The sequence below is a fragment of the Danio rerio genome, chromosome 24 (genome assembly GCF_052040795.2).
Source record: "Danio rerio strain M-AB ecotype USA chromosome 24, GRCz13ab, whole genome shotgun sequence".
In the NCBI taxonomy this organism is placed as follows: domain Eukaryota; kingdom Metazoa; phylum Chordata; class Actinopteri; order Cypriniformes; family Danionidae; genus Danio; species Danio rerio.
Genome location: NC_141044.1, coordinates 25621202 through 25647500, shown reverse-complemented (window position 1 = coordinate 25647500; position 26299 = coordinate 25621202). Strand labels below are relative to the sequence as shown.

Here is a 26299-nt window from a genome sequence, read left to right as displayed (position 1 = left end):
CGGTGACATTTGGCGGCCGCTTTGATTGTGTTCTCTAAAGTGAATGATAGCCTCTGTCTACCTGTCGGATCAGCGGGCCAAACACATTCAAAAACTCTGCTTACCTTCAAACAGCGTTCAAACAAGAAAATGACCGGTGAATTTAATAAATTTGAAGCAAACAGGAAAATGTGGCTGCCTGGCTGCACTCATATACTGTTGAGCAAATGCACATAATTTCTGAGGCGTGAGTGAGGTGGAATTAACCTTTTGTGTCCATTTATTTGACTGGAAGACTGCAGTTCACTTCATACCTTTTAAGATCATATTTTAGTTTATTGCAGATTTGTGTTCAATTAACTGTGCTGTAACATGAAAATTTATCAAAATTTGTTATTATGGAATTAACTTAGTTTAAACATATGCGTTGTATATAGTGTTAATTAAATAAACACAAATTCAAAGCCTCATGAGCAATATATATATATATATATATATATATATATGTATAAATGGTGATTTCAAGATTTTTTTTAAATAGTCTGTTTCTGTTTTTCTCAAGACAATTAGCATTATGAAGAAACATTTTATTTTATAGTTGAATCCTATTCATGTTTAGACTTATTTTGCTCTGCATACATTTTAGATATTTTAGATTATTATTTTTTTTATTTGTACATGTATTTTTTTAAACCTTAGAATTTATGATGATGCCACATGTTTTTGTGATTTTCTCTTATACTGACTGTTACATATGGATCGGGACAACGGAAACGAGGATCCATGTGCAGTTTAATAATCAAGAGTAGTCAGGCAGGCAATGGTCAAACAGGTATAAAGTGGAGTATTAGGCTAATTCAAAGAACGTTGTTAAAATAACAGGCAAGTGGTGAGGACAGGTGGCATAACAGCGTAAGCAATAAAACAAACAAGGGTGCGTGTGTGTTATTTATATATTATCTGAGTAGAGCTTCCAGCTGTGTGAGTGCAATTAGGGAGAGAACTGGAACTGATGTGTGTGAGGTGCATGACGGGATTTGTAGCTTTTATCAGTGTCATTTTTGTAGTTCTCCAACAATCTGCACAGGTTAGATCGCTGGTGACCATGACAGTAGCTACGTTTTCCATCCACCTATGTTCATAAATACATTTTGTTATATAATTTAAAATTTTGTGTTTTTTATTATTGTGTTTTTTTTAAGTGTTTTATTTTGTGTGTGTGTGTGTGTGTGTGTGTGTGTGTGTGTGTGTGTGTGTGTGTGTGTGTGTGTGTGTGTGTGTGTGTGTGTGTGTGTGTGTGTGTGTAAGTGAAAGTGAAAATGAGAGTAAGAGTGACAGAGTGTATGGGCGTTTCCCAGTACTGGCTGGAAGGACATTTGCTGCATAAAACATATGCTGGAATAGTTGGCAGTCCATTCCGTTGTGGCGAGCTCTGACTAAGCCAAGGAAAATAAGGGACTAAGCCGAAGCAAAATGAATGAATGAATGCATGAATGAATGAATATTTGTTGTTTAACTTTTTTTAGTTACTTTCTTGTTTCTATATCTTTTTTTTACACATTGACTGATAAAAAATAAAATGCTAGAAACGCTAAGACCCCTCCACATGCTTTTAGTTTCTTCAGAAGGGCATTTACAGTTCATTAAAGCACTTCACTGGCATGGACCTGCTCCTGCTGTGTTAGCTGGCGCGTGGCTCTTTATGACACTAATATTCTCATTGTACTGCAGAACACGGTAGTCAAAACTTTGCCAAAAATGAACCTCCGCTTTTATTTCATGCTTTTGAAAATAAATGTGGCCATTAAATAATTAGCTGCTGGTATTTTAGGGTTCAGCACACTTGACTGAGGGACAGAGTGTCTTTCCCAGTACACTTTATTCCATGGACTATTACTGGGGTGATTATGGGGCCAATTTGAAAACTGCAGACCTTTTTCATAGAATGTTGTTTAATGGCCTGAAAGAGGCTAAAAGTCCTCTTTTCTCCACAGTAATGTAGCTGATTGGCCTCTCTGACTCGTTCTCATTAGTTACTCTTCTTTTTTGGGGTCTGCTGATCGCATGATGTGAAGAAGATCATCATTCACTCATGTTTCACCGTAGTGATTCATCACATAGGGAAAAAGAGCACAAGATCTGCTTCTTTCTCTTTATGGCTCTTTGGTTCTTCTTTACCTGCTTAACGTATTCTGAAGTTGTGCAGTAAGAGGAAATGTCCAGTTTAATGCCCAGGCACAAATCATTTAGCGGCCTCACAGATGGGTTTTTTCACAACCAGGCTATTCGCAGGGTCCTAAAAAGTCTTAAAATATCTTAAATCTCACCAAGGCTAAATTTTAGGCCTTAAAACGTTTTAAATATACTGAACTGTTGTGTTTTGTAGGTCTTAAATCATTTTAACAGGGCCTAATTTTTCTTTGTTCATGGCTGGCCATTAACACCCATACAATCACCAACAATTCATCTCAATAAAACGTTTAACTTTGTATTTAAAAATAGAATTTAGTTACTTTCTTTACAGTAACATTTGCTTGGATTGGATGAAGTATTTAGTTCCAAACAGTATAATTGATGTCATATCACAAAATATAATTGTGAGCTAGTAGCTAAATTTGATATTTTTGTTTTAATTTTGGATTCACAACTTAAAGTGGATGAAGTCTGAACAGTGCTTGAATTTGTGATTTTTCTTTCCAGTTTTCCAATATTGATATAAGCTTTTTATTATTATTGCCTATTGCTTTATGACAAAGCCCAGATAAATTAAATATTGCTACTTTTCATTGTTAGTTAGCTACAGTTCTGTCAGTCAATCAATCAATCAATCAATCAATCAAGCAAGCAAGCAAGCAAGCAAACAAGCAAACAAGAATGCAATTAATATTTTAATGTTAATGTTATTCATTTTTATTATAGTAATTATACTTACTACAGTTTATAATATCTTACAATAATAATAAAAACTACCATAGTATAGTCACTAAAATTGTACACAGACACATATTTAAAATGTAAAATAACATGATTTTCATGATTCTTAATTTCTACAGGATTATCTTTCTTTATTTCTACAGTCTTATTTGCACTAAATGTTGCACAAACAGCATTTTATTTAATATTTTTTGTTTATCTTATTTTTATTTCATTCAAAGAGAAATCGAATTAAAACATGTGGAGTATGCCAATTTTAGTCGCATTATTGAAGAGCAGTACAGACATGTAAACACCTTAATCGAACTATTACCATCATGTAGGACTTTTCGCTGTGTTTTGCAACAGGATAGTCCACACACACACACAAACACACACACACACACGACACACTTTGCACCTACCGAGTCAGTGCAGACCACAAACACCTGCATCGTGAAACGTGGAGGTTTTTTTTTTCTTTCTTTCTTTTAGCATGCGTTCCATTCAGCAGTTGTTATCTGGGAATAACATACCTCGGAATGTTGTGATTGACCAATCAGAATCAAGTATTCCTTAGAGTCATACAATAGCTTGTGGTATCATGCTGTCTTGTAAGTCACTTTTGCATAAGAAGGCAAATAGGTTTACGCACAATTTATTTCCTCATTCCTCATGTCTGACATTTGTTGGCATTAGACAATGCAGTCGATCACACTGATAACAGAATGAAGCTTTTCATACATCCCGTCATGGAATCAAAAGTTCCAGTGACCGAAATCCAGTTTTCAGGTCATATCATGAGTTAGCTGTCAGCATTACTGATAGAGTCATAGCAGAAACACAAGTCATCTCCTGCTGTGTAGAAGCTTGTGTAATCTCCAGCAGTCCTCTGCCAAAGATCGCGCAAGCTGAGAAATGTGATTACAGTTTTTGGTTAGGGGCCAGAGGGGAAAGCAGACAGTGAGAGAAATGTGTGTTTGTGTGTGAATTCTGACAGTATAGCCCAGCTTTTCTTCTGTCAGGGATGATCTCTTAGCAGGGTCCATGTGCAATAATGACCCTCCTGCCCTGGCCACTTTTTTCCCCTAGCTGAGCGCCGCATGCATCTACGACCAGCACCCTGGGATATGGGCAATCTTATTAGAAATGCAAATACAAACTTATCTATTCCAAACAGTAGATAGTGGCTGAGACCAGATAAGAACAGCTCTGCTGCAAAAAGAGAGAGAGAGACAATTTCCATAAATCTGGGCACTCGTGCGTGTTTGTCTGACGGTGGGAAGACACCAGGCTGATGTGAGTGGGATTCTTGTTCGGCTGGCACATTATGTAGTAAAAGACTCCCTACCTGCTTCCTGCCTCTTACCCACATCATGTGACTTGTTATACAGAACTTTGATGTTGCGTTTCCTGGCAGATGGATGAAAAAAATATCTGTAAACTCAGACTGAAGGAGGCACTCATGTCTTATTGGTGTCTAGGGTACTGTCTGAGGAGTGTTTGTAGTGGAAAAGGGACACTGTCGTCTGTTGTTTTGATAATGAATTTTCTTAAGTTTTACTAGAAAGACTAGGGAGGATGGCGGATGGGGTGTCATGGACGAAGGACAAAAGTGAAGAGCAGGGGGTTGTCACGGACAAAAGTGAAGAGGGTTGGGGAATCGTGGAAGAAAGTGAAAGTAAACAATGGACAGGGGAGGTAGGCGGTTGAGGAGAGGGATCGGTAAAATCAGGTGCCGGATCAGACTTTACAGGTGCCAGATTAAGGAAATTAAGCCCTGAATATAGGCATTTCAGTAATAATGGTAGACTAATTACCTGAGATAAACACAGCGCACCCAAACACTGCAGTGCTTTTTACTTTTCTTCATGAACTTGCATCGGAGCTGCAGCAATGGTTTGTTCGTTTGTCATTCTCTAAGAAAACAGTTAACGGTCGCCGAGAGACACCATAGAATATGGTGAAGGAAACCATGCACTCACTCTAGTCAATTCATGTCAGAATAACAACATGAGTGGTGTACAGCAGCAGTGAGGAGAATGTAAATAAAAAGGAATGTAAGGATTTCGCCAGAGTGGCTTTTTGGTTTCTTTTGTTGGGCATCCCAGCCACTAGCACACCATCTAAAAGACTTTTTGGCACAGGAGGTAATATAGTCATTCAACTTCACAATTTGTAATGTTGCAATATGTAACTGAATAATGACGGTTGGTTCCTTTACTTGAAAGCTCAGATTTTATTATCATAATGTTTTGTTTACAGAGTTTGAGTTTTACTGTATCATTATTATTGACACCTTGCAGATTTTGATGTAACTTTATTATTGCAAACACTTTGTAACATTTTATTTATCAAGTTTAAGAGTGTCTTTAACACTTATGTTTATTTTAATATAAGGAGATGAGTTATTTAGATTCAATATTTTTATTTTTGACTATTAAACAATTTGCCTTAGTAATAATAATAGTGTTAAAAATATTTAATAATTATTTTTATTGAATGATATTAAGTATGATATTGTGATTTTTTTTTCAATATTGCCCAGTCTTATGACAAAGTATTATTTAACAAAACATAAGATTTATGTGGCTGTAAGATTTATGTCTCTAGCTTGTATTGGAAGGTTGTAGATACAGCTATGATTCCTGGGGATGAATGTAGGGGTAGAGCCTGCCTCCTTGGACAGGGCCAACCTGGTGGTTGTAGGGAGAATGGTGGATGAATGTCTGTGTTAGTATCTGCAGACAAATGGCTGAATGAATGGCCTGCATATATATTTATGGTAATTGGTTAAAACTAATTGTAATGAGTTGCATGGCATTAGGTCATTCTAGTAGTTCCAGCTCAAAAACTATATATTTTTGACATTTTACTGGGAAAAAAAAACTAAGCATGGCCAGTTAGCCACCTATTGCCTAGTTTTACTGCTCCTCTTATTCATGAAGGATGGCATCTATAGCATACTGTAAACCAGGGGTCACCAATCTCGGTCCTGGAGGGCCGGTGTCTCTGCAGGGTCTCTGCCTGGATGTTTCAAGTATACCAAGTAAGACCTTGATTAGCTTGTTCAGGTGTGTTTGATTAGGGTTGGAGCAAAAATCTGCAGGACACCGGCCCTCCAGGAACAAGTTTGGTGACCACTGCTGTAAACGATGACCATGAGTTACCATTCCCACGACAAGCTCTTTCAACACCAGCCTTGAGAACTTCCCCCACCATCAACAGCCTGTCCTTCCTTCCTCTTGGGCTTTACCACAAATGTAGCAATGTCTAATATTGAGAGAAACGCTCCTCTGTGGGCTTGCTCATTACCTCTCATGCAAGCAGCTTTGCTCTGCCTCCACAGCTGCGGTCCTCCTCCCACGTGTCACACAATTCCTTTGCCCATCACAGGTCCGGGGGATACCCTTGAGACTGTGCTTTACTTCCCCCAACCCCCTGTCATGGTGGCTGCAGTGCTGGAGGTTAAGGACAGATGAGGTGAGAGAAAGGAGATGAAAGGATGATGACAGAATAAGGCATGAGAGGGGATAGAGAGAAGAGAAAAAAAGAAGAAAATGTTGGTGTTTCTTCAAGCACACTGCTACAACTGTTGGTCCTTAACTGGCTAAGATGACCCTCACTCGTAGGGTCTGGAGGCAGCACTAGATATCCTTGGTGTATGGATTTTTACTGATGGTGATGACTCCTCCGTGTTATGACAGCCTAGCAGCAATCCCTATATAACCCTTTCACAAATCATGGTGGACAGCAGCTCTAGATCCCCCTCGGTGGATGGTTTTGTACTCTCTCATTTCCTTGTGGCAGCAATAGCCCCTCTGTATTACGTGTGCCTGTTAGCGAGTCCTCTGTTTCTTTATTTCACTGCTCCTGCAGATCATGATGAAGGCTAGCAGTTGTCAACTTCCGGTGAACACCAGCAACTCCTCCATCATCTCACTGATGGAATTTGACTGCTCTATCCATGCTCATCAACATGTGAATTTCCCACATCAGCGAGGGCTGTTTGACAGTGTGTCCCTTCCCCCTCTTGGGCAAAAAACTAAATCTAGGAAAGGAGCATGCAGGAACTGGCAAATGCTGAATGTAAACTTTAATCACCAAATAAACAATACAAAAGATAAAGTGAGTGGCACCCCTCTTGCAGCAAATCAGCTCAAAGTGAATTGAAGATTAACTTGAAGGAGGCTTCAAAGAATTGACTCTTTAAATCTGAACAAATATCTGGTAATCTGGAGTTACTTATGTTCCTTTTGTGATGTGATGAACTCCCTCTTTTGAGCTATATCCCCACATGGTTAGTTGGTGGTTGGCTTTTTGTCCTCGCGAGGCTTGGTGTGGAGTGGAGTGGAGTTTGGATTTAAAAAGAACATATTTTAGAGCATTAACCACAATACCCTGAAATCGTGATATTTTTAACCTAGGTTATCATACTGTCAGAATCTTATACTGGCGCATGCCAACTCTCGATGGAAAGAAAAGAAAGAAAGGTGTCAGAAATGGGAATATCTGAGCTGTGCGGTCAACCCATTTTTGCCAGGGTCCAAATCTCTTTATAGACCTAGGCCGTACTCACACTAGGTACAGTTGTCTCAAACCGGGCCAAAGCACGCTTGTCCACCCTCCCATCTCCCCCAACGGCCCGCACTCACACCACAAACGGGCCTCGGCACGCTTACATCATCGCTGCTGCGCTGTTCAGTGAGAAGCGCTCTCACTCAGCAGCACAGTGGAGATTTCTCTAGTTATATTGTTTCAGTCGTTTGATATGCAGTGACATGCAGTCAAATATTTCGCCAAACAGTCCTTAGAGATGCGGTGACACGCAGTCAGATATTTCGCCGAACAGATTAGCCACTCTTGGCACTCATAAACAGTCATAAAGCCCTCGTGCTGCAGGAATGAGGAATTTGTGTCTTTAAGAACTACGGCAGTTTGCGTTCACTGAACAGTAAGAAAGATTAATAAATCCATATGAAACAGTTTTGGGCTTTGGCGCGTTTGAGCCCAAGTGAACCACGCTCAGGCCCACCTCTTCCAACCGGGCCAGGGCCAGCCAAGTGAACCGTTCTTGAGCCCGATTCAGCGCACTCACACTTCTCCAGATGATACGGGAAACGGGCCTGGGCATGGTACGGATGGCATAGTGTGAGTAGGCCCCTAAAAAGAAGCTGTGCTGAGATGAAACGGAACCACTCTTTCTCCTAGGGTCTGTGTCAGTTTGCTGGTGTTTTCCTTCTTCTGGGGTGTGGCCTGTGACCAGTTTTTATAGGGATGGTTTTGCACCACCCTGCACAGCCGAGATGACCAATTAAAAGTTAACTACCCTGAAGCATGTTTTATAGTATTTTGTTCCAAAGCTTGGTAATTTGCATTGTTGGTGTAAGCTGATGCAGAAATGTTTAAAGTTTCTTAAAATGTTAATATGTTGCACATGTATTGTCATAAAATGTAAATGACCGTTCAGTACACCAAATTAGCTTTGCAGGGACATCAAACATGAACCATCTAAGATCTTGTTTAGCTGTGGTAGAGATGACCATTAATTGTAGGAATATTACAACCATAATATTAATACATGAGCTAGAGACTTGTTGCAAAACACCTGATTACACATAAAGAGAGAATAAAAGTTTACATTAAAAGCATAAGTCTTAAGCAAGATTTATGGTAACGTTTGGGAACCTGACCATGTTGCTGTCCATTTCTGAGCAGGCATTCCTTTTGTGTTGTTAATACCTTTGGAGTTGGATTAAACTGACCATCCCGTCTTTTCTGGGTAGGAGAAGTTAACAGTGTATTATTTGTTGAATAAAACAAAATTATTATGTGTCTGATCGGCCACATCTGTAACAACCTCACGGATGGTTGTTTCAAAAAGATAAAGAAGCAACATAAAATTTCCCTGGGTCAGTCCTCTCTCGTCTTCTATGGTCATTGCTTCTTCTTTTATACCTCTGTAGCTCCTTTGTGGGATGCAAGACTGATGTTGAGTCGTGGTACAGTTGCTGAAGCTGTGAAATGTATCTCTTTTATATCCCTTTTAACTGTTTAGTTCTTTGTTTTTATGACAAGAGAATGTGTACAAAATTCAGTCAGCAAGAATCCACACTCTAAAAAAACTTGGTGTTTGGTGAGACTAAAGGTGATCGGCGTGACCCACGGTGCCTGCTTTGTTCGTAGTGCATTTATGGTTCTGCGTGCTGTTTGTGTTGATCTGCAATAACACTTCAGAAACGCTAGATGGCAGTAGGTTTTTTTGTTCCTCTGTGTCGAGTTTCCTTACAAATGTTTTGTTTTTGCTCATTCAGAGGCAGGAACTGGTGGATGTACAACAACTTTAATCATAGAGGTAAGCACACAACAAAAGTTTCCATCTCAAGCTCCTTAACTGAACTTGACACTTGTAAACACTTGTAAACATCACCGGTACCAAGCTGACCAATTACAGAGCTTGCGATACGGGTCTTTGCAACATGTAGTTAAATCTTTTTGAGAGATGCGCATAAATGTTGGCGTCAGCCATAGTGAGGGCTATATGACCCTGTAAAGACTGCGCCGGACCATACACGTGGGCTTGATCCAGCCTTAATCCTCAGCTACTGCTCTCATACTGTGTCCAGTGCTGCAAGCAACACATAAAGGAAGCAATAAGCATGGATCTTTATGTAATCCGGATATCATTCTCATTTATTTTCAAATTTTACTTCAATTTATACATCAATAGTTGTGTAGTAGTAGTATAGTAGCCATTCATTTTGATAACTCACACATTTTACCCACTTATCTTGAATTTGTTGGTCTGCTTTTATTGTTAAATCTGTTATACTAGACAAAAAAGTCATCTATGTGTGTATTGGCCTTAGGGTAAGAAAAAATGAAACATTTAGTTTTAATATTCTTTAGGTGAACTATCCATTTAAGGTGCATTACTGCCAACTATATTGAAGTTTCAACCAATTACGGCCACTGGAGGATTTACTGTATTATTGATAGTAAGTCAATGCTTCACATCCAGCATGACCCTTACCCCTAATAGGTGATTTACCAACAATCATCACTTAGCAACATCCTGGCAACCACTTTTCTGGGAAACCAGTGACAGCTTTTGCACAGTTAAGCAGCACTCTGTCTTCAGAAACTGTGAAAAGATGCTTATGAGTAACTGGTGAAATGGCTGGCATTGTATCAGGCGGGAGAGCACAGGGAGCTTTCCTAATGACTTTGTGTATAGATCCCTGTTATGAGCAAGAGCCTACAGCTGCACCAGCATACATCATCACCCCCTTAATGAAGGCTCCACTCCAGCTGTGTGTTTGTTTCTTTGTTTTTCTGCATTCACGCTAAAATTTGTTCTGCACTATAGGGGATACATGCAAAAACACAACCAGCATTGCTCCCTTAAAAAAAACAGAATGCTATGCTAAATAAAAGCTTCGCCGGAGAGATGGAGAGACCAGACGGTCTGGAGTGGAGCTGATGGATGATGTCATAGTCAGTGATTGATGTCATAATGGCTTGATGTTGAGTGTCTGCTATTGACAGATGCTATCAGTGATGGAGGGAGGTCGAAACAATTGAAAAAAGCAAGAGCCATTCGCTTTAGCTTTCCTCTGGGAATGATGCTAGAGGACTCGCTCACTCTTGGGCTCTTTCTCTTCTCTGTTTTTCATTGCTTTCTTTATTCCTCTCCCTTGTCTTGTGACACAGATCCACTCTGTCTGCACATGCTGTGAAATTCAGATCAAAATCTATGCCAAGTCAAGCAATTAATGAGCCAAGACAAACAGGCCTACCACAAGCAATTAAACCACTTTTTAATTGGCTAAAAAAGTCTTTATTTTTTCCACGCATTGTGAATACTAAAGCAGCGATTTGATAGATAAGGTTAATTTCAAGGGTGCAGCATCCATTTATTTGTTTGTGAACACACACAACTGCACCTTAAATGCTCTTAAATTATCATGTAGTAAAGGTCACTGACAAAAAAAGGATTGTTTTATTGTTGATTGCACAATAGAATGCCAAATTATGCACTTAAACTATACAGTGTGCTGTGTCTGAGATTGGGAGTGACATTGCTCAACTCACACTGGTTACTCTGTTTAAATTCAGGTGTAATCTTTGACTCCACACTCTCTTTTTAGTCTCACATTAAATCTGTTATTAAATCTGCATTCTTTCATTTACGTCGCATTTCCCAACTTTGTCCCTTCATCAGTAGCAAGGACGCTGAGACTGTCATCCATGCATTTGTCTCTTCACGCATTGACTACTGTAATGCTCTTTTCATTGGCATGCCTGCCAGCCTCATCTCCAGATTACAGTATATTCAAAACTCTGCGGCTAGAATACTCACTCATACCAAACGTTCTGCTCACATAACCCCTAATCTTGTACGACCTCCATTGTCTCCCAGTTGCTTATCGCATTAAATTCAAAATTCTCCTCCTTACATTTAGATCCCTAAAAAGCAGCTCCATCCTATCTCTGCAACATGCTTGTCCCCTACACCCCAACTCATTCATTACATTACGCTGACTCTGGCCTTCTCGCTATCCCTCGGTACCGCCTCTCTTCAATGGGGGGGCAGATCATTTAGGGTTATTGCACCCAAACTCTGGAACTCTCTACCACGCTCACTCCGCTCTGCTAATAATATCTCTGAATTCAAATCCTTACTTAAGACTCAAGCTGCATCCCAAATGGCACACTATACACTATGCACTCATGCACTATGTACTTATGCACTTACACACTCAACAGGATAGTACATGTATGTAGTGGCGTCCCAAATGGCACACTAATGTTTTTTACTAAGCAGAAATTCAAACCGTTTCCCTGATGACGATTGACGGTCGCCAAATCAGTGAAATAAACAACCGAATTATCAAATAATACCTGCCGTGAGTATTGCCGCATTCACCATCGGGAGGCGCTATAATCACTCTCGTAGAAGAATTTTGCTCTCACCATCCAAAATAAATAAAGTTATTCAACATGTGCGTCCGATAGCTCCGCCCCTTCCGCTACGTAAGCAAACCTGCGGTTGTTGAGTGCGTGAAGTGTTCATCTTTACACACTTCATTTTAGCGGCTGAATGAGTGCATTATCCGGGTAATTAAAGTGCACTTATTATTTTTAGAGTTTTCAGTGTGAACACACTACTTACACTATTTATACTACAAAATGGCGTAGAATAGTGCATAAGTATGCGATTTGGGACGCAGCTTCACTTATTTTCTGAATGCTTCGCTTCTGATCTGCCAAACTGACTACTTTATCTGTTCCACCTCCACTCTGCTCATTTGTCTCCTAGGTCTTGTTTGTGTAATTCCAGTTTGTTATATTTGACTTCATGTATGTTTGTTTATCTTTTTGTCGCATTCCTTGTAAAGTGCCCTTGAACTCTGGAAAAGCGCTATATAAATAAAAATTACTATTATTATTATTTATAATTAATAGGCACAAAATTAAGTAATTTGTTACATTTTTATATGCTTTTCTGTGCGCTTTTAACAATTTTAAAGATTGCTTTGGTTTTGGGAGTGTTATTGTAACCACAGCTTATTAGTGTAGAGAAGACAAATGGAGGGATGAAGCAAATTATATGATATTGAGCTGGTTAAAAGGTCAGGATGGACAGAAGCCAGTGGGCAAGTTTGGCCAGGATGCTGGGGAGATACCCCAACTCTTTTCAAAGCAGATTTTGAGATTCTTTTGTGATCATAAAGAGTCAGGACCATGTTATAACTTCACATCCAAATAACAGTGCTTGCTGACAGTATAGAGGCCTCGTAACTATACTGGGGCACTAAGATGCACATAGACCGCAGGTTCAGCACACCTGTTGAATTCTCCAGCTCCACATTCAGCAGCAAATATGTTTGGTAACCATGGCTATTTAAACTAGAACCACATTTAGGACAAAAGCTATTACAGGACAGCTTTTTCCTAAGGATCTTACCTTAACCACAGATAGGAATGGAATTACAGAAACAGACTAACTTTACAAATAATCCTAGAACCTAGAGTCTTAACTTTAGGGTAACCCAACATTTGTTAGTTCTTTTAATAGCAAACGGCCAACGAATTCCAGGTTGCAGCGTAGCTTATTGTGTCAGAAATCTCAAAAATGACAGGAGCAAACACTGCACTAGGTTGGCTATACTGTGGTATTATTGTAAAAGTGAACTTTAACCCTTTATTCCTCACAGCTGAATTTCCATCTGTCAGTGATCATCATCTTCGTGTCATGATCAGTCCTGTGATCCCCCGTGCTCCACTAGTGTCTGAAGGGAAAGCGCGTTCACATTTTACCGTAAATGAAACTTTATATTTGGTGATGTACAGTATCGACGCCAACACGTTTAAGCAAAATATCCGAACCCTATTCGATTCATTTATTCGACTCTTGAGTCTTCTATTTCGTTAAAGAATCAATAGTTTTAAACACGGTGCACTTTCAGATTTAAACTTCAGCTGGATGTTTTCATTCACGTAGTGCTTTGTTACACACTACATGGAAGTTCATTTAAAAAAAAAAAAAAAACAGAACAGGAGCTGTTTAGGAATTTAGAAGACACATTTTGTAATTTGTAGTTTTTGTCGCAGGTTTCCACAAGTAATCTCCTCATCTTCGATAAATGAGAGCAAAAACACACCTGGGGGGAATTTGAACTGTTCTTGGCTAAATATGAACTACATGTGAATTGGAACAGTATTAAGCACACATAGCTTTTTATCAGGGTACACACACCAGCGCCGCAAGTCGGCAGGTGTCAGCGGTGCCCCGTCACGACTCAGGACACAGTTCATATTTCAGCCGCGCCACAGAGCGCTATCTGATTAGTTTCCTTTTAAATACCATGTGATTGTGTGCGTCTGGTGTGTGATACTTTCAACTGTCATGTTCGCGCTGTGTGTGACGCCCTTAAGCGATGATTCTCAAGATGCAGGGCCATTGCTCTCCAGGATGCAACTTGGCCACTTCTGTTTTACACTATGAAATGACATACAGTAGTGCAGAATATGCAAAATTAGAAGCAAACACCCAGAACATGGGAGTAGGCTCTCAGCAACCTGGCACCCACCCGCAGCCCGCTTGATTTGTGGCACAGAGTTTTGCTCAGCCAAGCACCACTCACATTGCTTTATAAAATGCAAAAAAAAAAAAAAAAAAAAAAAAATCCACCACAGTAAGTGATTTGAGGGTTTTTTCTTTCTACTTTGGATGATCTGAAAGCCCACAGGGGTGTCTTACACACACTTAGCCTGGCAGACGAAATCTGAAGCAGCATGTGCAAGCTCCTATTTGTGTGTATATGTGTGTTTGGACAACTCTATCCTGCCCAAAACACTCTTTTAAGAGTAAGGGAGTCACCACAGAGGGTGGCAGCCACCATGAGGGTCTCAATTCAACTTCTTCCATACATCTCCATCTTTATTTATTTATTTATTTATTTTTTCAAGTTCCACAAGCTTTTGAACGCTGCTCAAGGTGTGGATGTGTTTCTTTCCCTGCCCTCGCCTGATCGAAGGCATGTCAAGAAGCCTATGAAAATGCCATGAAAGACATGAAATGAGCCGGGCTCTGCTTGCCTCTTTGTTCCTCAGCCAGGGACCCGGTCTTTGTTCTGTGGCTCTTTTGAGTTCTTTACAATCTCTCCGGTGCAGTCTCAGTGGAGGAAATAAGAGATATTGATACACATGGACTTCAAACATGGGCACCGTTCCTTCCCTCGTGCCTGCCTGCATTCATTCATTCCAGCCGTATTTCCTTCTTCCCTTTCATCCAGTTTACTCTCCATCCTCTCGCTCTGGTCTTGCTCATGGTTTAGGTGATGGTTCACCCTTTTGGCTTCTTGTGCTTATCTCAGTAAGAGCAGTCCTGTGGTGAAGAGAGAGCTTTATTTTGTCCTTCTCCTCTCACTCACCCTTCCTCTGGCTCTTTTTCTGTCTTTCGTTGAAGTCTTTGGTGTTGCTTTTGAGATCTGTGTGTCTGTCCCATGAGGACGGGCAAGTGGAGGGCCATCGCAGACATTTCCCGCATAGCAATAGACGCTTCATAAAGTGTTGATTGTAAACTTGAGCGCCTTCTTGAATAAGGATTGCCTGCAATGTAATGATGTGCGATGCTTTGGGAGGAATGCATTAACATTTCTGGCAGACGGGACACGCAAGCGTTGCGTTGTTTTGCTGCAGTGAAGGCTTGTAATTCTCGGATTGATGTGGAAAGGTAATGCCTGGATGTTTACCGTGCAAATAATCAAGGTGTATCTGAGGTGTACTGCTGCAGGAACTGTAATATTTGGTGAGGGGGTGTTTTCATATTGATCTGAGGCAGTGGACTCAAATAGGAGTCACTGAGTGATATTGGGCTTCAGACTGCAGCCAGCAGATTCATTGACCTGAGTTCACAGGTTTTTATCCATGCATCTGAAGACTAAATACCATTTCTTTCTTTCTTTCTTTCTTTCTTTCTTTCTTTCTTTCTTTCTTTCTTTCTTTCTTTCTTTCTTTCTTTCTTTCTTGTTTGTTTGTTTGTTTGTTTCATCCATTGTTGATTCGATCAATTGTTAATTCATTCGTTCATTTATTTTTGTATATTTTATGTTGATTTTATTTTATTTTTTCAGTTTTCTTTAATTTAGTTTTTAACTGTTAATTAATTTCAATTGAGTTCTTTCTTTCTGTCTTTCTTTCTTTCTTTCTTTCTTTCTTGCTTTCTTGCTTTCTTTCTTTCTGTATTGTTTATTTTTTAATCGATTTCATTCTTTATTTAATGTAGGTTTTGTTTCCTTCTTACCTTTGTTTTGTCTGTTCGTTCATTCATTCATCCATCCATCCATCCATCCATCCATCCATCCATCCATCCATCCATCCATCCATCCATCCATCCATTCATCCATCCATTCATTCATTCATTCATTCATTCATTCATTCATTCATTCAATTATTCATTCATTTATTCATTCATTTGTGTAATTTTATTTTATTTATTTTGTTTGTTTTTCATTTTTTAAACTGATTCATTTTTCTTTCTTTCTTTCTTTCTTTCTTTCTTTCTTTCTTTCTTTTTTGTTTATTTGTTCGTCTGTTCATTCAAGAATATTTTATTTCATTTTATTTATTTTTTCACTTGTCTTTAATTAAGTTTTGAAATTTAATTATTTCCCAATTGACTTCTTTCTTTCCTAGTTTTTTGTTTTCTTTCTTTCTTAAATCATTTTTTTGTTTATTTTTGTTCTATTCATTATATAATTTTTGTTTATTTTTTAATCTATTTTTTTGTTTATTTATTTATGTTTTGTTTCTTTCATCCATCCATTCATTAATTCATTAATTCATTCATTCATTCGTGTAATTTTATTTAACTTATTTTTGTTTGTTTTTAATTTTGTTTTTAACTGATTTCTTTTTGTGTTTAATTCAGTTTTTTTGTTAGTTTTTTTTTAAATTACATTGTTTTGCATTGCTTTGTCACACAATTTAAAAATAATATTCAATTTTTTTTTATTATTATTTAACTTTGATTCAAAGATGATTCAATTTGATTTGAATTAAAATGTAAAAATATTCATATTCATTCATTCATTTATTTTCTTTTTGGCTTAGTTGCTTTATTAATCTGGGGTCGCCACAGCGGAATAAACCGCCAACTTATTCAGCATTTGTTTTTGTGTGCCCTACCAGCTGCAAACCATCTCTGCGAAACATCCATACACACTCTGTCCCACACATACACTACAAACAATTTAGCCTAATTCGCCAATACCGCATGTCTTTGGACTGTGGGGGAAATTTTAGTACTCGGAGGAAACTCAGAACTCGCAAACACAGGGAGAACATGCAAACTACACACAGAAAAGCCAACTGACCCAGCCGAGGCTCAAACCAGCAGCCTTCTTGCTTTGAGACGACAGTACTACATACCGTGCCACCGCATAGCCAATATTATTATTTGATTAAATAAAAATAAAATAATTATAATATAAATATAAATAAAAATAAATATTATAATTATAATATTACATACATACTTTAAAATAGTCAGCGTTAAATAAAAATTAAGTGCTAAGAGCGTGACCATAACAATAACTAATATAATGCTTTCTTGGCACCACTTTTATAGATTTTATTAGCCTGGACCCACCAAACCAATCTGAACACTAATGCATATTTAAATAAGTCCTAGCTTGATATATTCTCTCTGTATGCTTAACATTAAAACTTACCCTCTCTTTTAAGGTTAGAAGCTTCATAAAATGAAACTCAATTTGAAACCTTGCATGACCACAAGACAATTAAATGACATGAAGTCTGGCATGAAAGATTAATGCTCTCATGGCCTTTGTTTGTGCTAATGGCTGTCAGTAACTCAAGGACGGAGACGGGTGGAAATGATCATAAAGGAAGAGAGGAGACTCAGAAAGACTGGTCGCTGCGCTCTTGGTTAATAATCCAGCCGGAAGCATATGTTGAGGTTTAGCTGCGCCGCGTGTCTTCAAGATCCTGCAGACATGAAAAAGAAGTGATTAATGGAGGTGACTGCAGCTCACAGTGATCACCAGTTCATTAAAAGCTCAGCAGCACGGCAGATCTGCTCTCTGCTGTCCATCGCAACTCACGTCATTCCTTCTTTTGCAAAATGAGAGCCTCTATACTTATTTATGGTCTCTATCCTTATTCATTTTGCTCCTGAACTTTTTTTTTAAAGAAAATGTTTTATGTATTTAGGTGTTACTTGAGCATTTAATGATTCAGTTACTGGACATTTAGATTCTTAGATCTATTAATCACATTGATTTATATGCTTAATCTTGAGCGTTAATCTTAATATTATTTTTAAAGCTTTTTTATTATGTGTATTTTAATTGGTACTGTGGCTCAGTGATTAGCACTGTCGCCTCACAGTAAGAAGTTCAGTGGTTTGCGTCCCAGCTGGGTCAGTTGGCATTTCTCTGTGAAGTTTGTGTGTTCTCAACATGTTGGCATGGGTTTCCTCTGGGTGCTCCGGTTTCCCCCACAGTCCAAACACAAGCTGTAGATGAATTGGGTGACTGTGTGAATGCGAGAGTATATGGGTGTTTCCCAGTACTTAGTTGCAGCTGGGAGGGCATCCGCTGCATAAAAAAAATAAGAATAGAATAGTTGGTGGTTCATTCCACTGTGGCGGTCTCTGAAATAAAGACTAAGCTGAAGGAAAATGAATAAATGCCTCTATATTTTATTTGTTCGTTTTGTGTTATTTGTAAAACTTAAAATAAAAAAAATGTTTAATGAGATTTTAAAAATCAGTTTTTAGTTCCAAATCCATATTGGTCACCGGACAGTTAAAACTATTGTAAAAGTGTATTAATTATTCAAAAAAGTGTAAAAGTGTATTAATCAATTTTACATGCATATATTTATTAAACTAATTTAGATGTCATTTATTAATTCATTCAGTCATTTGTTCATTCTAAAGTTTTTTCCTTTCGTTTCTGTAATATTGTTTTCTTTACCTTTTTTGCTGCATTGTTGACAAGAATAATCTTGTTGAACTTGAGTCTGCTGTTTTTTTTTTGTTTTTGTTTCTTTCTTTATAGTCCACAAGTGGAAATTTATCTTTGGCTTCACCACACAACCACATCAGTGTTCATATTACACATGTCACAGAAAAACAGGTCCTGTCCTTTTAGATTTTCTCATTTTAAGTGGAGAGTTCACAGAAGGGTACTTTAAATAAAAAAAATATATATTATAAAATAAATAAATAAATAAATAAATAAATATATATATATATATATATATATATATATATATATATATATATATATATATATATATATATATATATATATATATATATATATACTGTAGCATATTGAATATATAAATAGGTTGTACTTTTTTTGTAACATTTTAGAAAAAAGAAACATGCATGGTCTTGGTATTTGTTTGTTTGTTTAATCCACTACAGCTAAATGTACACTATAAAAAATATCTGGAAATTTATTAATATTGTTAAATTGCATTATGGGACCTTGATCTTTTTTTCATCAACCTTTAACCTTAAAAAGTTCTAAAAAGTGACTTTATTGACATTTGTAATAGTTTAAAGTGATATATTGTCTGGGTTGGTGTTGAATATTACTGCTGTGATCGCCAGCAGAAATCATTGCACCAATCACTCCTCTCCCAGCTGTCATTTGAACACACACAGCTGAAACTCATTTTTATTGTTTACCTGGACTATTTAAACCTCTTAGTTTCACACACACACACACACATTACTTCAATTCAAATACACATACATTCAATTCTCCAAAACTGTTTGCCAAGCTTACGATTATTTGGAATCAATTTGACATATTTGGAATCACCAATAAAAAGCAACATCTGTCTCAAAAGTTTAGTTTCTAAACATTCTAATTAAACAAAATTGGCAGTTTTTTTTTCAGGTTGCCTGAGCTAATGCGCATGCACACTCGAAAGGGATGAGATCATTTATGACAGTGTTACACATTATCATCCTCTGGATAATGCATCGTCAGATTGCACTGCTCTTCTAAAGTAATTCACAACTTGGTCTTAATGGGGAATTGACCATATTGCCTATGACCTTGTCTACACTTCTGGATTTCCCTGTATTATATGTACCTGTTTGCTCCTGATTGACGGTTGCCTGTCTGATGTTTCTAGATAAAGCTGCACATGCATCCTCACTCCGTTGCCACCCAACTTCCTCGTTACAATTATGCTACAAAAACTTGTTATTACACTGCCAGTAAGTTTTCTGTTATTTTACAGACTTTTTTCTTTAAGTATTTTTTATACAATCTATCATTTTAAATGACTAAACTGTCAATAAAAGCCAATATGTTAATCTGTAGATCTAAATTTTCACCACCAAACTTAACAGAGCAAAGATCAACATCCCATAATGCAGTTTATGACTGGAAATAAATGGAAAACACTTGTGAATCACAAAATATGGAAACCGTTAATTAACAGATGGTTATGTATGTAATGTTAATATGTAATATTTAATGCATTTGATTGCCTATTTTTCTAATGATTTTTTAAAGCGGTATAGCGATACACCAATGCCTTAGTTTGTACCATTGGGGGCATACTACTTTATTTATATTATTATTATTATTTTTATTATTATTACTCTCCTAATCATTTTTGTCTAGGAGCCAAAATAAAATGCGAATTAATGCTAGTTCACTTGACTGTTAAATCAAACACTATACCAAAAAGTAAAACATACCCTGTATTTACATTATCTGCATTTAATAGCTAATAAGAGAAACTGACTCTGTAGCTGAAGTTTACAATAGGGAAATTATGTGGTAATAAAAATTGTTTTTATAGACAAAGTGTGCTAGCATTATAAAAACAAATCTAAAAACACATTTATGGTGATCTTGACAATAGAGTACAGTAGCGGATAAAGAGCTGCAGGGTGTAATATTTCTCCTCTCTAGTTTGCTGGTGCAGTTACAGTCTCTGCTGTTTTCTTTTCAATGTGTTTAAATTGGTTATTGCTCTGCTGTTTGGGGTCTGTGAGGACAAGGCTCTGTAAACAGTGAGTTTGCAGCCTACATTCACTTCCATTGGTAGTAAATAAAGTACTTATGCTGGTCTGTTCTTTATTTCTGGCAACATACACTCTTTAGTAGTACAATAAATAAATAAATAAACAGCAAATAAGGAATAAATCGTTTTATTGTTGGATAGAGCAGCGGTTTCTAACAGGGGGATTCCAGCCCACAAGGGGGCCTCAGCGAGCTTGTGGGGGGTCACGTCATATTTTTTACATTTCTTAGCAGTGGACAGTTAGGAGAACGATCATGTTGCCTTAGTTCTTTTTATTTCCTGGCTGACCAAATTTGTAATTCATCCTCAACAAAACAGTCTCACTGATTTGCCTTCAGCAGCAACTTGACCCAAGCATACTGGACCCAGGTGAAGAAGCTCCAAACATTTTAGGAGGCAGCGCTGGCAATACTGAAAACACGAAATGCAGGAATTTCCAAGATAGTTACCTGAAATATGGTTCTATTTCATTTTATAAAAGCAAAGAGCCCCTGACCCTCCATTATCTGCGGCAAAGTTCTTGCTGACGAATGCATGTGGTCAAATTAATAAGACATTTGGAGACTACTCATTCCCAATACCGAGACAAACCCATAGCATTTTTTGAGTGCAGGACAGAAAAATTGACAGACACCCAAAATGAGATGAGGGACGTCACAGCTACTGACACAAATCTTTTATAAAATTGGCAACTAATATAGGGCCATTTTAAAGGCCAAAGGCTTTTTTCAGTTACAAATGGCCTACTGATGTTTTGCTTTTATATTTTACATTAGGCTATTATTCATTTATTCTAAGATTGAGATTTAAATTATAATTGTCTATGATTTACTAGACTTCCCCCAAAGGTGCATACAGTAGGTAGAAGAGCAAAGTTGCTTCAGTGCAGTAAATATGTTATTTTTGTTAGCAAAAATTGCTAGGTGGCAGAGACGTGTGAATTCAAAACAACAGGCAATTTGACCATTATGTCCAGTGTTGGTGGTAACGCATTACAAGTAACTTGAGTTACATAATAATATTACTTTTCTAAGTAATGTGTAAAAGAATGCATTACTTTTAAAAAATATGTAATAATATTTGAGTTACTTTTTAAAAAATGTAATGTGAGTTACTTTTTAGTTTAGTCACCAAACATATTTAGAAATTGAAAGATACTACAATTAAATTCAAGCAAAATATTGCAAAAATAAATTACAACCTACAAATATCTTTACCTTTCTTGCACATTTTAAATAAACTGTCATTTATTTATTTATTTATTTATTTATTTATTTATTTATTTATTTATTTATTTATTTATTTATTAACTAATTAATTAATTTATTTATTTGTTTGTTTGTTTGTTTGTTTGTTTGTTTATTCATTTATTATTCATTCAGTTTGATATATTTATTTGTATATTTGATTTGTAGTCATCTTTAGAAAATTATAATTGGTCAAAAAAAATTTTTTTTTTAAATTTATTAAGATTTAAAATAAAACATTTCCCTCACATTTCTTTCATAGCTTTTCGGTAGTTAAAACGTTGTTTTTGCTACCAAGTTGATGGTCTGATATTTTGAGTGTACACTCTAAAAAATATTGTTTAGACCAAACAAAAAAAATCAACGCAACAGTTTGCATCAATATTTTCAAGTTACGGCAACATCTAACAAAATGAAGTTCAGACAGCAAACTTTATTAAGTTAGCCAAATTACCTTTACCTCTTCAATCAGAGGTATTTTTACATAGCATAACCTCAATTTTTTTAAGTTGAGTACTTAAAAAAGTAAGTTGTTCCAACTAGCTTTTTTTTATTAACATTTAAACAAAAACCAGTGTTATGTACTTAATTACCATAATTATACATGCTAGTTTTCAAGTTTAGAATCTCAAAAAAATTAAGTAGCTGAAATTAAATTTTTTGTTTGTTTTCATATTATTGTTAATTTAGGTACTTGTAAGAAATACATTTTTAAACAACAGCAATTTTAATTTCAGTAGCTTTTTATTTATTTAGAAACACAGTTTTCAGTTTTTTATTTTAAATATTGCACTTCTCAAAGTTTACACAACACAAATGTGTACTGTCTCACAAATTATAAACAAACTGACCCGTCAGCTTTGCCTTCAAAAATGTGCATGCATGCATAGCTATGCCATCACAATGAATTCCATCAAAACAAGAGTTATAGGCATTGATACACTTAAAGCTAACTATTAACTTATAAATTGAATATTTTACAAACTACTTGTTATTAGTTAATCTTAATTGTAAAACATGTAACATTTGTATTATTATAAACAAACATATATAAATGCCACCATTCATATAAACAGTATGAAATAAAAAGATCAGCATGTGGACTTCAAAATACAAAACAATGTAGTTGCAACATAAAGAGCAAAATGTACTTTGAAATAAGTAGAGGCTTCAGAAAATGCTGTTCTTGAGACGCATTACTTTTGCACTGGGATTCAGTCCATCAAGTTCAAGAAACAGCTTCTGAAACACTTAACAAGTATATTTAAGCTCCTTGGGGTAGCTCAGATTCAGAGCATATATTATGCCCGTTAGCAGAGCACAACACCTTGAGATATCCATTCCAATCAGGATTCTGATTCCCTCAACAATGATGGTTCCCGTCTTGTGGTTTAATTCCATAGTTGACAGATCACCAATGATGGCAATTTTCATCACTTGCTTTTCAAGGTCTGCCTCAATTTCTTGTGTATTCTTGTAAAGCAAGAAAAAAAAAATTAGATTAGCATGATAGAGATAATTAAATTTATAATTACTTCAATTTTTTATTTTACTTACATATAATTTCAGTTAATCTCTGGAGACTTTGTTTTATTTTACCCCTTACATGCATGCACCCAGCTACTCACTCATAAGAATAATTCGTTTCACAATGTAATTTAAATGGAAAAGTGAAACGCAACTGTCACACCCATTTTACAAATCTTTCTCATTATTGTCAACATCTGTTTATTGAACTAAATAGTACATTGTTATTTTAACACAGAGCTAGGTAAACCCAGTGTGTGTGGACAATGTAATATACCTACACATTTAACTAAAAGAGAGCAGTCATTGAGCACATATTTTGTCTTGTATGTTTCCACTGTCAAGGGAATATTTAATTTTAATTTTAAAACATTGTAATACTCACAGCAAACTCCTTGAAAAGATCCTCTTCTTTCTCTCCAAGATAGACAACAAGACAGTGAATGGCTACTTCTCTCCATACTTCAACTGCATTGTTCTGTTTAATTAGAAAAATATATATTAAGATAAAGTACTTACAGTAAATTAATATAATTTTATCTGAACAAACAACTGATGGCAACCTGACAATTTAACACAAATCTAAACTATTCTAGTGTGTACAAATTATTTACAATACCTCAAGAAGCATGTCCTTAATCCTTCCGATTATTTCCCCTTTAGCTCCTCCCCTGGATGAGGCCAGGTCCATTAGTTTTGGGGTGCATTTGTCAAGTTTGGCCATAAATGTGGATTCAAGACCTACAGTGGTTATCCTCTTGAATTCTTCATTTATCTGTAGAAAAAATAGAATAATTAAATAATGGAATAATTGTATACAATGTGTAACACAACAAATAACATGTAATATGTTATTGTTGTAAGAAGTTTTTAGCATAAATAACTTCAAGATGATTTTCTCGCAAAATTGTGAAACTAGACTAAAAATAAAACTAAACTTACCTGTGTTGCATCTGATAATGCAGGCCAGCGCTCCAAGATATCCCTTATTTCTTGCCCATTTTATCTGCAACAACTTGAAAATTGTTTATTTTTGTTACTTCATGCAAAAGGTTTACATTAGACAGATTTGTGGACTGTAAGATGGGCTTTACAACCCAAGCAGGACTGTAAAATACCTTTGATGATGGGTCCAGATGCTGATCGAGATATAAAATTTAACTCTTTACCAACCTCTTTTATACACCTGTAAGATACATTAAAAGTGCTCTCCAGTTTTAGAAACAACAAAGCTATTTTTTTTTTCTATGCAGTTTGGCAGGTCTGTCACATCATTATTGTCATCTTGACCTTCATCAGACAGATCCCCACTTTGACCTTCCACATCACTGTGTTGATCTGCATTGAATGAACATACATACCTTTTTATTATGTCTGCCTTGAAGTCATGCAATGAGTGAGGAGTATGTTTTCGGCTTCTGTGCGAAGCAAATGTTCCATAAATGTTAGTTCTGAAATTGCAGTTCTGAAATACACAGATGACAGTTTCGTGTTTTTTTTTTTTATTTCTATGGAAATTGTCATGGCATTGCAACAAGGACAAGTAAAATAAAAAACTTTCTGCAAATCTGGAGGTTTTCTAAGTTTGATGTCTTGATAAATGTGATCTAAGGCTGCCCCATGTTCTGAAAAAACACAAACAATCTTGACAGAGGCATGGAAATGGTTGCCCACAATTACCATGGTGTAGTCTGTAATGTTTTAGCAAAACTATTTGTGTTGATGTTTCAAATTTACACATTTTGCACCCCAACCTATTTTATATACAAGCCTACTTATATCTAAAATACAGATCAGCCTAGAAAGTTGTAATACAGTTGCATGAACTTTGTATGAAAATCTTAGCAATCAGTAGATAAATGTAATATTTTCCATAAGAACAGGAGGAATAAAATACAAATTTCAGGTTGGATAACAACTGTGAGCAAGCTCCAGAAAATATATTTCTGCTAGGGTAACTAACATAAAACATGCAGGATAAAGCAATACTATTTATGAAAAAAGCATCTACTATATAAACTTTGTTATTTTGACATATATACTAAATTGCCTTTCTGGCTTACCGTATGTGTTTTTACTTTCTTATCTACTATTTTCTAGTCAAAAAACACTGCCAACATCAACTATAATTTACCAGGAGTAGCCAACACTAATGGAATGTAGAATATTGATTTGGAAATGAAATAAAACCCAGATTTCTCACCTTAAAGTATCCTTTGTGCCAAACAGTCTGCTTAAAACTTGTCCGGACATGCCTGTTGATCGTTCAGTGAGGGAGGAGCTTTGAAATCCAGAACTCGGTTGGTGTGAAAAAATTGAGTTATCAACGCAATTTTTTTGGGTTGTTATAAGTTAAATATTGTTTTAAACTAATTGACAGGTATATTTATCTTTAAATTACCCTCTTTTTTAAGTTGATGTAATTATCAATATTTTCCTGTTGTGTAAACTTAATAAAATTACTCTGGCAATTTAAAAGTTTTAATATAATCAGCAATGTAGAATTTTTAAGTTACAACAATGTATTAAACTCTTTGGTGGTAACAGATCGCTTGAGTTATTTTTTAGAGTGTACTTCTGAGTCCTTTTGGTGTAAATGAGCTTTTGTATTCTCTCAGTGTTTGTCTAAGCACAGTTTGCTGCCGGATGCTGTTTGCCTAAAGCATCTTCACAAACACATTCAGATGAAACGAAGGAAAGATAATTAGTATATGTGGTAATCAGAAAGCAGAAAGTGAAAATTAAAATGCTCTTTTCCTTGTGTCTGGACCTCAGCTGCTGTGAGAACTGATCAGACTTCCTTCATATTGAGCTTCATGCACATGCTAATTCTGCTTTCAATATTTATGCTTTTCTTTCTGTGCTCTGCCCTGATGGAAAGACTGATTGAGTCAATGCTATCAGCTGGGACTACTTTTAGTTTATATTACTGTAGTACATTAGCATCCAGAACAGCATGAAGCCGTACTGAACTAGTGTTGTTTTAATACTGTCCTATTGAGATACTATAAAACATTCTTCTTTCTTTTTTATTTTATTTC

The 26299-nt window shown here is 36.4% G+C and overlaps 2 protein-coding genes across 17 annotated transcripts in view; one reads left to right on the top strand and one right to left on the bottom strand.

Annotated features, from left to right (window-relative positions):
• ctnnd2a (catenin (cadherin-associated protein), delta 2a) overlaps positions 1 to 26299 on the top strand; it is a 640689-nt gene that overhangs the window by 183263 nt on the left and 431127 nt on the right. The gene's annotated exons all lie outside the window — the stretch shown is intronic.
• Positions 22457 to 25821, bottom strand: si:dkey-40h20.1. 8 transcript variants are annotated; one of them, XM_087308108.1, is made up of 7 exons: positions 25322 to 25490; positions 24620 to 24676; positions 24377 to 24444; positions 24201 to 24273; positions 23878 to 24033; positions 23644 to 23736; positions 22457 to 23204 (listed from the first exon to the last, which is right to left on the bottom strand). In XM_087308108.1, exons 5-7 carry the CDS (start codon positions 23980 to 23982, stop codon positions 22983 to 22985), a joined length of 420 nt encoding a protein of 139 aa, XP_087164234.1. In that variant the 5' UTR covers positions 23983 to 24033; positions 24201 to 24273; positions 24377 to 24444; positions 24620 to 24676; positions 25322 to 25490; the 3' UTR covers positions 22457 to 22982.